The following is a 15,367-nucleotide window of genomic DNA, read 5'->3' on the forward strand; positions in this document are numbered from 1 at the left end:
CTACAGTTCAGCTCTAAATAAAAAAAACCTAGGCAAGAATAAACAGGAAAACATGACTTAAGATTCTGCCCACAGATTAAATTCTTCAAGCAATTTCATCAAATATTTATGATCAGTGCATCAACACAGAAAAGATGATCCAATTTCCAACCAATCAAGAGACATCAGATATGCAACAAGTAGTTTTGCTTTAAAAGGGCTAAAAAGTGGTTAGCTACCTGAGTTCTTAAACATAAGTGAGCATTTAAACAGAATTACTAGATCCCTATTTTCTCCCTCATTGGTCTTCTGATCCATTGGAAAGAGGTATGATGGATATCCAGAAACCTGGTTATATTTCCTGACAATCTGGACTGATTTACAGTATTTTGACATCTCATATGTAATTGCTCTGCTCGATAGTCATGGTCATATCAGATGAATACGCTGACAGTCAGGCATGCAAGACTTGTATCATTTTGTGAGAAATCTCTTTACATCCAGAAGATGCAAGACCAGTGAAAGGTATTAGATAACCTGCACTTACACACTCTTAACACAGATCTTAATAGATCTAAATTTATAACATTACAATTTTGTGTTTATTTATGAATGACATGGTAGTTATATGGAGCCTGTCAGAGGAATTCTTGAGAATCTACTGATTTAAGAGTTAGCTGCTCTAATTTTACTGGTGTTTTTTCTCACCTATAAATCTGTAATAACTTCCACGCTGCCAGCACTGGCAAGGGAAGAAAGACATTGCAAAACCTCAAGATACTAGATTTTTGGGTAAACTCCATGATACATTTCCACACTATAAACATTTAATGAGATTTGTTCCCAACAGACTATTTACTATATCAATCTATGTCATGGCACTGTATTTGCAACAAGAAGATAGAGCAAAGGTTATTTCAGGTCCTTAGCCAATAGAACTTTCTGTAAAGAAAGAAAAGTGCAACCATCTAATTCATAAAATCATTTTAAGAAGTTAAATGCTCTATAAACTGTGCTTTATCTAACTCACACAGATTCAATTCTGGTTTGTGTTACGTAGGTAAAAATATATTTAAAAGTCCATAAACAAATGGCTTTTTACAACAGTCAGACTTCTATGTTCTTATGTTTCCGAATAAAAACAAATTCAAGAGAATTTTTTCCATTTTTGATTAACACAGTCCTTACATTTTAAACCAGTAATAAATTTAATTCCATTTAAAAATAAAAAAATCATTAAAATGGTACTGCTCACATAAATAAGATTAGAAACTGCAATTTTAAAACCCAGTGTGAGAAGCAAGGAAGGATGACATGTAAGATGCAATTGTAGCCTGTTCCTTTGGGGGGGGTGGGGAGAAACTAAGTTTCAGCTTTGAGCATGACAGCGAGGTCTGTTTTAATCAATAAACCGCCACTACAAGATTTGTGTCATATATAGATTTCAACGTATTTCTCTAATCTTTCATTGAAAATGTTAGACAAAATCTATCACCATCAGTCATAACATCAATTCTCCTGAAAATGTATCAACAATATTGGAGTTACGAGGCTGAGATCTGGTAGGTCTGAGAATTTACAACCAGAAAGACCCATATTGCAGATGTGTTTGGAAACTTTCATTCCTTTTGTTGATCTGGGCCGACATTGGTTACACCAGACAAGGAGCATGGTCTGCAATCTCATCTACAGGTCTTTTAGCATTTTCGGCAGGACAATGGAAAATAACACTGGTAAGAGCCAGAGCAGCCATGAGAAAAAGGGAAAACTCCATACAAAAGCTTAGGATGAGTTCAGGAGCAGAGAAAGAACTGACTTTCTCCAAGTACTTGGTTAAATAATGGAAGTAGAAATCTACAATTTGTGAAAGCGTATCAGTTATGTCACTATTTAATTATAAGCAGAAAACATAATTAGGTTTCTAAATACTTCAATTATATAAATCACACAATGATCCCAATGACGAGTTCTGGAGTAAAGGACCTCAACTTGTGTTGTACTAGTTCAAATGTAGTCAAAGTAGCAGTGATCACCATCATCTGATAAACACTTATTTGTAAACTAAACTCGTGGGTTCTGCACACTTATTCAAAGATGTGTCTGTCTCCACCATTAGCGACACACTTGGAACTAATTCTTGCTTGCTGTTCAGAGGAAATCAAGTATTGAACACACATGAAGACTTCATCCCAAACTCTTTTGAAAAAAGTGATACCTCCCAATGAAACAACAAACAATTTAGATTGATACTATTCAGACTAGAACTAAGCAGAGCATTAATTTCTAATGCTTTATGTCCATAGTTAATTAAAATAAAAAGAAATAAACCATTTTTCCAAAAATGTTGCGGTCTTAAGGTTTATGGTTTTACGCACCTCAAGCTCATCAAGTGCACTTCCAAGAGTAGCTGTGTGAGATGGAGGTTGTCCCATTTTATTTCCAACTCCTTGGGAAGCATTAGAAATGACATTGAGAGCATTCTGTATTTCATTGCAAACTGAATCCTTGCTGGCTGTAAGGGATGCAACATCTGAATGTTCCAAACAAGCTGAACATATTGAATGTAGGAGAGAGGAATTTTCCTTCAGGGATGCACGTGCTGCAGCAATTTCATCTCGCTGATTGCTAGATTTCAAATCCTGTCAGCAAAAGAACACGCTGTTTATTTCCAAAAGCACTTCAAAACTGACAAGTAATGTATAAACATTTTTTTTCTCTCTCTACTCTGTTTAAGGAAACATCGAGTCAAATTCATTAAAGATTGTGAAAATGGACTACAACAGTACTTACAATTGAATTATCTTTATCTCACAAGAAATGAACAAAGTCTGTGTAAAACAACCCAATTTTTTATTGTGTCTTATAACCAGCACCATGAACTGACCACATTTTGCTTGTTTTTAAGCACATGAGAAAACCAGCCTGGAAATTAGCTGTCTTTTCTCCCAGACGTGTCTTTCTTTATAAACAATAGAGAAGGACAGAAGTGCAGACAGGGTTAAGCAAGGAATTCTGTAATTGTTGCATCTAAACAAATTTCCTGTATTTGCTTCCCTGCCCCACCAGTATATGACCCGAGCACACCGCAGAGAGGAACAGCAGGTCAGGGAATCCTGTACTCCTGGGAAATGGGAAGCATGGAAGGTGTGGAAATGAAAAAGGTGAGAAAATGAAAAAGAGAGAGAAAAAGAGAAAATTAAAAAGAGAGAAACCATCTCTGTGAACAGCCACTGCCTGTTTCTCCTGTCTCCCTGCTATGCACACACTTAAAGCACTCAGGGATCCTACCACATTCATCTTGCTCCTCCCTTCTCCACCCAGATCTTCTTGAAACTCTACTGCCTCCTGCCAGCCCAGAAAACAAGGAACACACAGCTCGACAAAGCTGCCGAGTCAGATTTAACTGTTTCTAGGAATCAAGCTTGGGACCCACTATTTGGACAGCTGAAAGTTATGGACTTTGGGACAACCATGCAGTCAACATCAGGATTGTAAGGAGCCTCCTGTCTCGTCCTATTTTACTCTCCTTCTGCATCTTGTCCCTTTGGAGAAAAACTAGTAGATATTTACAAAATGGCTTGTGTGAAGGAGACAGTTAAATTCAGGGGGAAATAAAGAAAGGAAGGGAAAATAGCACATCAGAACAATAAAAGCCTGTGGCACCAGCTTCCAATGATGAGAAGAGGCACAATGAAGAATGAACAACAAAATGCATACAAAACTGCTCGCAGCCTGCTCTAAAGCAAGCCAAAGTCTTTCTAATTATTTTCCTTTGCATTGCACCAGGCTCTATATGCATTATTTACAAAAGCATCACAGTATCCACTTCTCACTTCCTAAAGTTTATAAGTTTATGGTAGAAGAAAAAAGCATTTGATATTAAATGAACCAGTCTTATGTTTTTAAAATCCCATTTACTGCAAGATATGCATTGGACATAGGATTGCATCTTACATCCTCAGGCTAACTTGGAAATATCAGGGCTATAGTGAAAAACAAACAAAACAAAACATCAACAAAAAAAACACCACAGATAGAACAAGAAAGAGAAGTGGACCCTTAAACAGAAACAGACAATGGTTTAACCAGTCAATCATCTGAATTCGAAAACCGAGTTCTTTTCTTGGGCATATTAATACTTAACATACTTTTACATTTTCAATAAACCAATATATCAATGAATCACCACTGTGCAGGAATGACTTCATTGCCCAGTATGCTCAAATCCAAATAATAGTGCACCTCCAACAATGGTAAAGCATCTGCAATTTATCCAGTGCACTCTCAGCAAAAGGAGTTATTTATTTTAAAGTTATTTTTAGTCTTGTTCTAACTAGTGAATGTAACCTCTCCTACAATTAAATTACAAGGCAACAGAATGGTCTCTATTCTCCCATGCTGCAAGGAAGCTACAGATCTAGAGATACAATGGTAAGTCAATACATCACCTCAGTCTTGCTGCCTTCTATTCTTAACCGTTTCTTACTTTGCTGCATCATATGCAAACATTCAAACTCAAAAGTCCTTCCAAATGGCTTTTCCCCCTCTTAAATAGTACTGTCTAACCAGGAACTAGGGGTTTGTAAGAAATCCAAAACTGGCAAGCCAGTAGCACAAAGCTAGTAATGGCAAGTCAACACAGCACCCAGAAACATGTCCAGAAACAGCCTAAAAAATTCAATGTGTTAATGTTCCTAAACCAGAATGTTTCATTTCACACAACACTGTGTAGAGTTTCAGAATCATAGTATTGGTAAATTCACCAATGAAGAGCCTCACTTTTGTTCAGTAACACCTTAAAAAAAAAATAAATGCTTAGACCCATGAAATTCATCACTACTTTGTTCTTCAGTTGGGAGCCTTGGAGAGCCCCAAAAGAAGCTGAAGGGCCATTGTTCTCTTCCACCTTGATGAAGAATTAATTCCTCAAGATTTTCCATGTGAACAGGAAGAGACATTTGATAATCTTAGTCTGATCTTCTGAACAAATGTGCTAAAAACCCTACAACTGAGTGACTTCTCTTATCAAATCTCTGCATATGTAGATTATCAGAATAATGTAACTCATTCTCTGAAGAAGGAAGTTAGTATCTACAAACAGATTGTTAACTCACAGTCTCTAAAGTTTTTCCACCAGAGACAAAAAATACAGAAACTATCAAGTTCATATTTTACTTGTCAAGGAGAATATACCACTAGGAAACACAAGAAAGCAACACTGAGAAAGTATAAAGTTACTTTTAAGTTATCCTTTGACAGAACACATCACTTGAGAACTATAAGCACAGTGTTAACGTGCTTAACAAACCACCACAGTTCTAAACAAGTTGATGGGCACTGTGCTAAATTTGAAATACCTGCACACTTTTAGACAAGTTTGTAAACTAAGACCATAGACTTTAAGGTCTGAATCATACAGGGAAAAGCATGTACATATAGGATTGAAATATCTGTAAAACATGGCACCAGAAAAAGAGGAACAAGAGAACACATACAACCACCATATTTTGTGTTACTCGGAGAATATTCTAAGTACAGATGGATCATCTTCCACCTGCACAGAGGCATAAGACACATAGGACTACAGAGAAGAAATTTTCTGAACCAGTTCTTACTACTGCTGTCTTCATTCTATAATATCTGAGCATCTGTAGTTCATCCAGCTACACTACCAAGCTTTAGTCTATTTTTCTTTTTCTTCGCAGCTTACCACTTTCCTCTTATCCCAACATCTTTTTAGACTAGTGGACTATTTCCACTGGGCTGGGATGTGTTCTTCCATACTGAGTCAGCAGCTGAGCTCTAGATATGTCACATGAGACCAGTTGAGATCAAAGATAATCTTGTCTCCAAGCACTGCCAATCTAAGAGACCCAGTATAGTGATATTTCCCCAAGCTGCTGTCCCAGCCCCCCTGGGACATACTATTATGCCCTCATTGTACCTGGTTGTCCCTGATAAGAATGGAAAATGAATGGATAACCACAGATTTCCAGCTGTGGATTCTTCCAGCCAAACATGGTGAATAGACAAGAAGACTTTGAACTGAAAACTTGAAAACTACCTTCACAGCTAAGTTTCAGTTGCACTACTTCAATAAGAAGGAAAAAAAAAAAAAAAGAAAAAAGATCTGTTCTTTATCACAATACAGTTAAGGTTTGACAGCACAATATACCAGGAAGCCAGCTCTTGTTCACTGAGTATTCGTATCAGCACAACTCATGGGATTCAGGCACCATTGTGAGTATAAATCACACTGCCATCTTTTGCACCAGCTGCAGTCAACGTGAGGTTCACAAAGACAGCTTCAAATCAAGTGCGCTGCAGTCCCCCAGCTCACTCTTTGCAGAGACAGATGTCATTGAACTGAGTTATATGTCTAGGAAAAACACAGACATACAAACCCCCACAATTTCATACTACTATAGGGCTGGGGGACAAGAGCATTGCTTTTTATCACAGCTTATACTTGGGCTTTAGCGTTCAGCTTTCAGTCAAAAATGACTGCCAAATTGCGTCTATTTGGTGAATCAAAGACAATAACAAAGCTCAAACTCTTCCGAGTGCGTTCATGCACTGTTTATCTAGGTAAGACTCCAGTTTACGTATTTCATAAGTACTGTGTATTCTTATTCAGTGAAAGAAAATATCTCACAGACAAGAAAGTGAAAAAGATCTGGGGTTGATACTGACTGCCTGTTATGGTTTGAGGAACACAACAATTTGTTGCTGTTTAGACAATTATTCTCTCACCCGATGACCCCTCACCACCCAGGAAGGGCAATCCGGGGAAAAAAGCCAAGGAAACCCGAAGGTTGAAAAATAAGCAAATTTAATACAATAAGACTAAATAATTAACATTAATAATACTAAAGAACCCATATTGATCCCAATACCAATCTAAAATATACCTGAATTACGCTCAGCTAATTCTATCAGTAGGAGGCTGTGCACTCCCAGCAGCGGACAGCAAATGTTGGACACTGCAAGCACTGCAGCTTCAGGAGGACGGGAAGGCCTCAGAGGTCCAGCACTGGGCCAAGAAGTTCTCTGGATTGCAGCCATCCAGAGATAGAACTCCTCATCAAACTTTCTCATTTATGTTGAACGTGACATTGATGGTATGAAGTAACCCTGTTGGCCAGCTTGGGCCGAGTGCCCGGATCTCACTCCTCAACCCACACCTGCTTAACTTGAAAATACTGAGACCTTGAAAGCCACATAGTACAGCTGGCTATAAAGTAAATATTTTCACAAATTCAGACACTAGAGTCTTCTAAAAGTACAGTTTTCCCAAGCATTAGAAAAGATTTTACTGGAAAGCAAAATTACTGAAAGATAAATTAGCCCCGTGTCGCTCAAACCAGGACAACTGCCATATTGCTCTTTCGCTGTGTCAGCTCTTCCAAGACAACAGTAGTCTCACAGAGGTTTTAGTCCTGCGTCACTCCAACCAGGACACTGCCATATCGCTCTTTTGCTGTGTCAGCTCTTTCAAGACAATAGTACTCTTACACAGATTTTAAAGGCTTATGCCTGTCAGGGCCCTGCGAGCGCTGCTAGGCCTCAAAGGCCCTGCCCAGGCCCAGCTGGGGCCTCCATCCTCCCTCACCCTTGGGCCCCAGAGTCAGCTCACTCTGGGACTTTTGCTCCCTGTCTAAGCTATGTCATGAGAGTGCCAGTCTCCAGCTCAGCCTCAGCCACCCCCCCCTGCCTGGCCCTGCACCCCTGATCCAAACTTTAGCCCACAGACTGACCTTCTGAGCTCCATCCTGCCCTGTCACCACAGTGCTTCTGAGGTATCACGGGGCTGTCTCTCCCCTGGTTTACCCCCATCAGGCCTGACCCTCAAGCTGATCCATGGACTGACTTCCCAGCTTGTCCTCTGACCCGCCTCGTCACCACAACCTTTCCTGATAGTCTGGACTCTTGGCAGAAGCCAGTTACCATCACCTGGCATGGCCAGCTTACCTGGACGCAGGGCGGTGGTTCAGCGCCCCGGCTGGTGAGGCTGCCGCCTCAGAGAGCAACCAGCCCTCACTGCACCCCACAATGCCCTTTCTTCTAAACAGAGAAGTATTTACCATCAGGAGGGATCACCTGTCACAAACTATACCATAAAGCTGGCCCTGCCCACTCTAGGAAACACTAAGTTTACAGAAGTTGAACAGCATGACCTAATGGCCCCTTTCCTCCCTGGCAGGCTTTTAACTATACACCGGAACTGAAGGGCTATGCAAGCGGCTGTAACTGTACAAGAGGCAGACACAAACACGCATTGGGAAAAACGCCTCACTTAGGATAACGGCTTCGCTAGCACAAACAAAACCTCACTAGAGCCGTACCACACTGACCATGAAAGGTCACTTTATGCGCACTCCCAGCAAGTTAACCACCACTGAGCAGGTATGCCAGGGAATTCAGAACAGCGCTGAATCAAAGAAATTTGTTTAAACACACCTTTGTGCCTTCCTCATCGACTGAATCAAAATCCTGCCACTACCTTCACCAGTCACTGCTAGATTTAAGTACTCTAGAAAGCAAATGATTAGACCTGCCAGTGTCAGAGAGATGGAAACTCACTGGAAACCCTTCTTAAAAATATCCCATCTGCTTCTTCACAGGAAGCATGTATTCCCAAAGCCAGCTTCTCCACATTTTTGCTTTTCTTAAAAAATACATAGGTTTCCAGGGATGGCTCCACTCCAGATCAGAGATTAAATAAATTAGCACTGTTACACTCAAGGAATGTAAAACTTTTTCCTCTCTCATTTTTCTTCTCTGATAGACAATGCTGAACACTGAGAATCCCCAAAACAACAGTGTTTGCTGGAACCACAGAGGTAAGCCATTTTAAAAGATGTATCCTATAGACTGACCAGGTCTAAAGACAAAACCAGGAATCTTTACAAAGCAGCAACACAGTTATGTGTTTGACTGTCAGGAATTCCAAGCTAACTGTCTACTAAAAAAAGTCTTAACTGGCCTCTAGATTTATTTTTCCTGACTTCAGAAGTTGTCAGCAATTCTCAGCGTCTCAGTATAGTCCTAAACTATACCACAGCATGTATACAGAGTATATATACTCACACACACACACAATATCTATACACTATATCGCTGTAAACTGTGGGCAGAGTTTGTTTTCATTGCCCTTATGCATGAATACACAAAATGTGAAGGTTACCATACAAAGCCACGTCAATGTTATTACAGGACTAAGCTTTAAGTAATACCCTCTGCTTCTAAGAAGACTCTGTATTGTCGTTCCATAACCTTCAGTCAACTTAGAGAAATTAGGGATCAGATTTGCAGAACTGAGGTTCCCACTGGAAGTGAAGTTTTGCAACTTTCTCTTTGCACCTATACCTATTTACTATCAATCATACTCAAACTGATACATAATACCACAGAAAAGCAAAGCCATCTTATACAAAGTATCAAAAACTGCCCATGACTAGTTAATATCCCAGCTTTCTTAATCTACTTATGTTTTTCAGGAACTTGCTGTTCAGCTAAGGAAGATACAGTTTCTTTTGATGACTTTGCTGCATCAGATTGCAACTATTGCACAATTTTCCATGTCTCATATGCTTCAGCAACTTCTACCCCCTTACAGATGACAGAGCAACACCTTGCTGTCACTTCTCTATCCATTATTTCAAAATTTGGTCCCCACACTTCTAATATCCTGCTCTGTTAACTATCAGTCTCCTAGATGAAGTAGCTGATTTTGAAAGGTAGCAATTTTTCCCTGTAAGAATTTTTCTTTGAGCCCAGCAATCCCTTTTCTGCAAACATACACCATTTAATATATTAGCTCACAAAGCTTTTCTCCTAGTACAGTTACAGTCACATTTGTCATAAATGAGCATGCCTGAAACTAGAGCAGGAAACATTCATCAGGGAGAAGGCTCCCACATTAAACACCAACTCTGAAGTTCAGAACCTCCAGAAGATCTTGTCACAACTTGAAGAGCAGATGGCTAATGAAGTGAAGGGGAGGAAGCGAGGAAAAAGAGAGGGAGGAAATAAAGCAGAAATGTAGATTAATTTAAAGAGAGGAAAACAGGAAACGAGAGAGAGACAACGCAACAGAGTGAGAGTGAAAAAGTGTAAGGAAGGTTAAGACGAAGAAATCATGGATGGGAAGGAGTCAATGATATACCAACCTCACTTGATTCCAAGCACCTGAGAATAGGATAGCCACCGCAGAAACACCCAAAGGTAGGACAGCAGCAGCCTACAGTCCTCTTATGTAATTTAACAAGCAAAGCAGCAATCAGTTTTCCTTTGTTAACATTTCTACCTAAGGAATAGCTTATCTTTATGCTGCTGTCAAATACATTTTAAAATTTTCATAAGTCCAGTGTTTTCATGGCATAATTTTCTTTTATTATCTAAACTTGCTTTGTTTTCAGTGCTTAGTCCCTAACGTGACTTGCAGATCTCTTTCCGGAAAGCTGAAGGGCTGGTAGGTGTAACCATTCGTTTCAGAAGCGTGTCATATCAGTTAGTGTTACCTTGACCTATGTTGTTTAAAATTCCATCTTACACTTTCAGCTAGGTAATCTGCTGGTTAACATCCATCCTTGAGAGAAAAGAGCTCAGAGATCGACACACAGTTCTGGCGGTCAAGATAATGTAAAGCTTAATATTAAAGCAACCTAGCACAGTTTTCAACAGACTAGACAGGGGATTTGTGCACACAAGTAAAGTATACAAGGCAAACAATGCAGAATGTGGAGCTTGCAGAAGTAGGAAGTTCAGAAGATATGCCAAAGCAGGACCCAACTTCTTTCATAGGAGTAAAGACACTTGAAAACTGGCATTTGAGAGAAATGACAAGTTAAAACTATTCTGTAAATATCCATACCAAAAAAAACCAAAGTAAAACACATTGAGCAAGACTCGATACAAGATCTTTCATACCGTAGTTATTTCAAAGGTACAGAAAATATACAGTACTAACATTCATGTACAGTACAATGCACAGAACACAGCTGTTAAAGCTTTCATGAAATATTTTGGCCTGGGATTTTTTCAATGGAAGATGACTCATTGAAAAATGTGGCAGAATGACATTTATTCACAGCTACTTATTTCTGCAATTTTATTAAATTCTCATAATACCATATGTGATTATTTTTTACTTGTTTCTTTTTTGAGATTTTAAAAGTAAGAGGGATTTCGGGATATTTATTAGATTGCAAACTTGTTTCATTCTCTGCCTTAGTGGTATTAGGCTACTTAGAAACATCTACAGTAAAACTATTAATAGTGGAAGACCATGTTATACATGGTCCACTAACATTTTCAACAATATACAGTCTAACAGATACCAAACAGATAGATCTTTCACATTTAGCCCATTCTGTTTTAGCCACTTTCTTATACGTATAATTATGTCTAAACATAGTCCATCTGTCAGAAGAGTTCAGGATCTCTTTCTCCAGCAAATCAGCTCAAGTTCCCCTAGTTAAAAGTTTTTCCTGGTCTTGAGCAGAGCACAGTTCAATTTCCCTAGATTTGATATCTCAATATGAAAGATGTGAAATCATCAACAATAACCAGGTACACGACTCATATCAGGCAGCCTGTTCCAGCTGCTATTTTGGCACAGATTATATACTCAACAAATATTCATGCCCTTGCCTCCATTTGTCTGTCAAACTCCAATTATAGTTTAACTATTTCTAAACAGTCATTATAAATACTTCACAAATATTTAAAATGAGCTTGTTCCTTTTTTCTAATTAAAAAAACCCTCAAAACGAAAACAAGCTGAATCAAGTAAATGAATGGCACATCCTCACACGCTCTCCTAAGATGCACACAATTCAAACACTGCAGAGAATATTAAGTTTCTGTAACATGAAGACACGTACAATTGACATGCATAAAGAGTGGCACTCAAGCAAATGGAACTGAAGTGGTAATCCATCAAAACAAGCTTATTAGCATTACCAATTTCAGAAATGTTAACGGTAGGTTTTGTTTTCGCTGTTCAGCTTAAACTGCAAAAAGAGCTTGTTTTGAGTATTTATCATGGACAATACTGTTTCCTCTTTTTCTTGCGTATCAGTTTAAGTTTTTTGATGTTGTTTTCTGCATACCTTGCAAACACTTACAGGACAGCAACTTCAAGCAAGAAAGAAAAAGCCGTAAGCCCTTGAGCTCTGTACTGAATGTTAATGCACTTGTATATGATAGATTTAATACAGAACTGAGAATAAATGACTTCCAGCAGCTGCACTCCAGACCTATAAATCGCTGCGAGTACCACAAAATCCATACAAAGGAAGAACAGCTGTATAATTTACAGCATCAGTATTCGTCAAGGAATGCTGCAAATACAGAACTTGATTTTTAACATTCCTATAAAAATTAGAAATTACCTTTACATAGATTCTATTTACTTTAGAACTTTTATCCATCTTAGCTGATGGCACTTCAATGCAGAACGCAATTTATTTTTTTACCAGTGTTAAATTAAATTCAAAAAGCATAAACACCAAAGGAGTTTTACAAAAGAAATGTAAGAAACATGTAAAAAGCAAATGATTAGAATGTTACATTTTGCATGGAAAAATCAGAAGAGTACTCTGATTAGGTGATTTATACTATACAACCAATGATTTATGCTCTACAAATCCACAAGAAGCAAATGTCAGGGGCAAAGGTTTAAACAGTTGGATTTTTCTCAAGACGCATCCCTTCCAACAGCACTGACAGCCACCACATCACACACTCCTATTCTTTCTTATGCTTGAGAGAATTTCGCATCACCTTCACAGACCAGCCCAGGCGTATAACCCAATATGCTGTAAAAATATGCAGTATAACACAGTAGCTATAAAAATGGCATACCTTGTAACCAATATCTAAAACCTGCAACATTTCATTCGTTTTACAGAAGAAATCTAAAGTTTTGGGTCCCAAAGTCACATGTCCATTCAACAGTTATACATGATTGCTTATTTGTGAACACCAAGCAATGGATTTTTAAGAGATGAACAAGATCTGAATCTTTCACTAACGAGGAAGTTTGACTTATCAGCCTGTGCTTTTAATTTGGAAAACGAGCAAAACTTCTGAAAGTTTTTTTTTCACACAACAGACACTTTCACAGCTGTATTTATACAAAACACTGTGTAATAACATCTTCATTAACACAAGTAATTTCAAAATCCATGGAACCAAAATGATTTTGTTTTGTTGAAGGCACTACAAATAGTTCCTTCAAGAATGAGATCAGTATGGAACTGCATCATCTACTACATCTATTACCTCAAGAGACTACTGTCTGTTAACAGTAGTTTAACCTCCATTTTAATCTATATGCCAGCTTGCAGCTTTTCCAGGGAAATCAATCAGTAGTAGACAATGTCTTCCTGGTCTCATAGCAGGTGACAGTAAACCCCACAGTGCATTTCTTGTACAGTAACAAGGTTGGTAAATGCAGTTTTCTTGATCTCTAAATACATAAGAAACAAGGTGTTCAAGTCCCATGGAACAACCAACTGAGGTAAGCTGAGCTGAAATAAGACATTTTGTCACATTTCCTGTCGCAGAAAATCAGAAGAGTTTCAATACACCATTTCCATTTTTCTACACTGGATGCTGTGTAAGAAGTTCAGTCATATGAAAGCCCTTCAGAGTGATCAGGATTCAGCTCTACCCCTGTATCAAATACGTAATACTACAAAACAAAACAGCAAGCCTGTTTGTAAGGATTATCTCACATGTTATGGTTCAGTGTGTTCAACACAATTCTTTACCTTAATACAGGGGGTACCACAGGCAACGCGCTCTAAGACAGCTCTTTTCAGTAGAAACAACATCCAAAATATAATTATTCCCATTAATACAAGAAAAAGCAGTGGAGAACAGTCACACTTTTGTTAAGGACAATTTGATGAGGACTCAATGGACGCTGTGAAGACTGAAATTTTTACCTTCACCAAATTGTCCTTTAATATGTTAGTTACAGAGTTGCACTGTATCTCCTAAAGAACAAAATATGAATCCACAACTGATCACAGTCATCATCAGAAATAAACAAAGCCGCTTTACCTGGTTATCGTCATCTCCCTACATTAGGACAGATCAAAATAGCCTATACTGGTCTTTCCCTGGAAGACAGGAAGCGGTAGAGAACGTCCAGCTTCACACAGCAGTTTTGCCAAAATGTCTTCCACCCATTCATATGCTGACTTCCCTATTTTTCTGACTACCTAAGAGATAGAAACCTATAGGCACCTTTCCTTATTTCCACATTTTTTCCTTACTAATTCAATCTTGTCATTAGAAGTGGAAAATTTCTGTAAATGGCTAAAAATTGTTATCAGAAGTAATGGGTTTGGTTTCCCTTTTTTTTTTTCTCCTTTTTCTTCTTCAATGGTAGTATCAGCAGTGTAGAAGAACACTGATGAATTATAACATCCAGAGATTCATCTAATTAAACTGCTTGGGAAATTTTTGAGTTCAAGGGGCTTGTTTAAGTACAGTTATTCTCTGTAGTATCAAATTCTTGCTTGAGAGAAGCTTCTTCTTTTTCTTATAAACCCCTCAGCATAATAACCCTTAATAGAATATACTCATTTCTATGATTAGCAGTTTTGCACAAATGATAACGAGGTCAGTTTTTTCATTGAGGAAAGGTCACTGTCAAAGAAAACGTCCTCAGCAGCAGCATTTCTAGCCAGAAACTACAATATTGTAAGGACCTCAGAGAATTTGGGGAGTCTAAGACAGCCTTCCTGGTTGAGAAATATTTACATTACTTAGACTTAAGTGTTTCTAAGTAAGTCATTCTTTCCCCTGCTGAATCAAAAGACACCTCATTAGTATTAGTTAAACCCCAGAACCTTATGAATTGTAAAATAAATTATATAATCTTCAGCAAATACTTCAAGTGCTCATGGTAAAAAGCTAGAAAAAAAAAATCTTTTATTTAAGAAAGAAAATGGAAGGGGTTAAAAATGACATCAATCTTTCTCTGCTTCCCTTGATCATAATAAAGGAGAAAAACCAAAATTTATGACATGATTCTTGGCAGATAGCTCAGAAAATTTTAGAGAGACAGGTATATTTTATGCTTTCTCAAAAATAAATCACAAGCTTTGAGGTTTGTCAAGTTTTCAAGAGTTTAGTGGATTGTTCGCTGTGCTGGAGCACATAGCATGAGGCTGCAGGAACTAGGTTTACTCAAGCTTGAAAAGAGAAGGTTGCACAAAGCGAGGGATCCCATTTATAGTCTTTCATTACAAAAAGGGCTGCTCTTGAGAAGATGGAGCCAGTCTCTTCTGAGATCCACAGCTCAAGGATGAGAGGAAAACAAATTGCCATCAAGACTTACAGGGAGGAAAAAAGATCATCGCAAGTG

The 15,367-nt window shown here is 38.3% G+C and overlaps 1 protein-coding gene across 1 annotated transcript in view; it reads right to left on the minus strand.

Moving 5' to 3' along the window:
* The window catches only part of CTNNA3 (catenin alpha 3), a gene marked incomplete at both ends in the record, with an annotated part of 521,829 nt that overhangs the window by 402,302 nt on the left and 104,160 nt on the right, over positions 1 to 15,367 (minus strand). Inside the window, one exon of the mRNA XM_082486059.1 lies at positions 2,355 to 2,618. Within this exon, the coding sequence (XP_082342185.1) occupies positions 2,355 to 2,618 (264 nt within the window). The remainder of the gene's footprint in view (positions 1 to 2,354; positions 2,619 to 15,367) is intronic.

This window comes from Vanellus vanellus (genome assembly GCF_965231255.1).
Source record: "Vanellus vanellus genome assembly, chromosome: 7".
Taxonomy (NCBI): Eukaryota; Metazoa; Chordata; class Aves; order Charadriiformes; family Charadriidae; genus Vanellus; species Vanellus vanellus.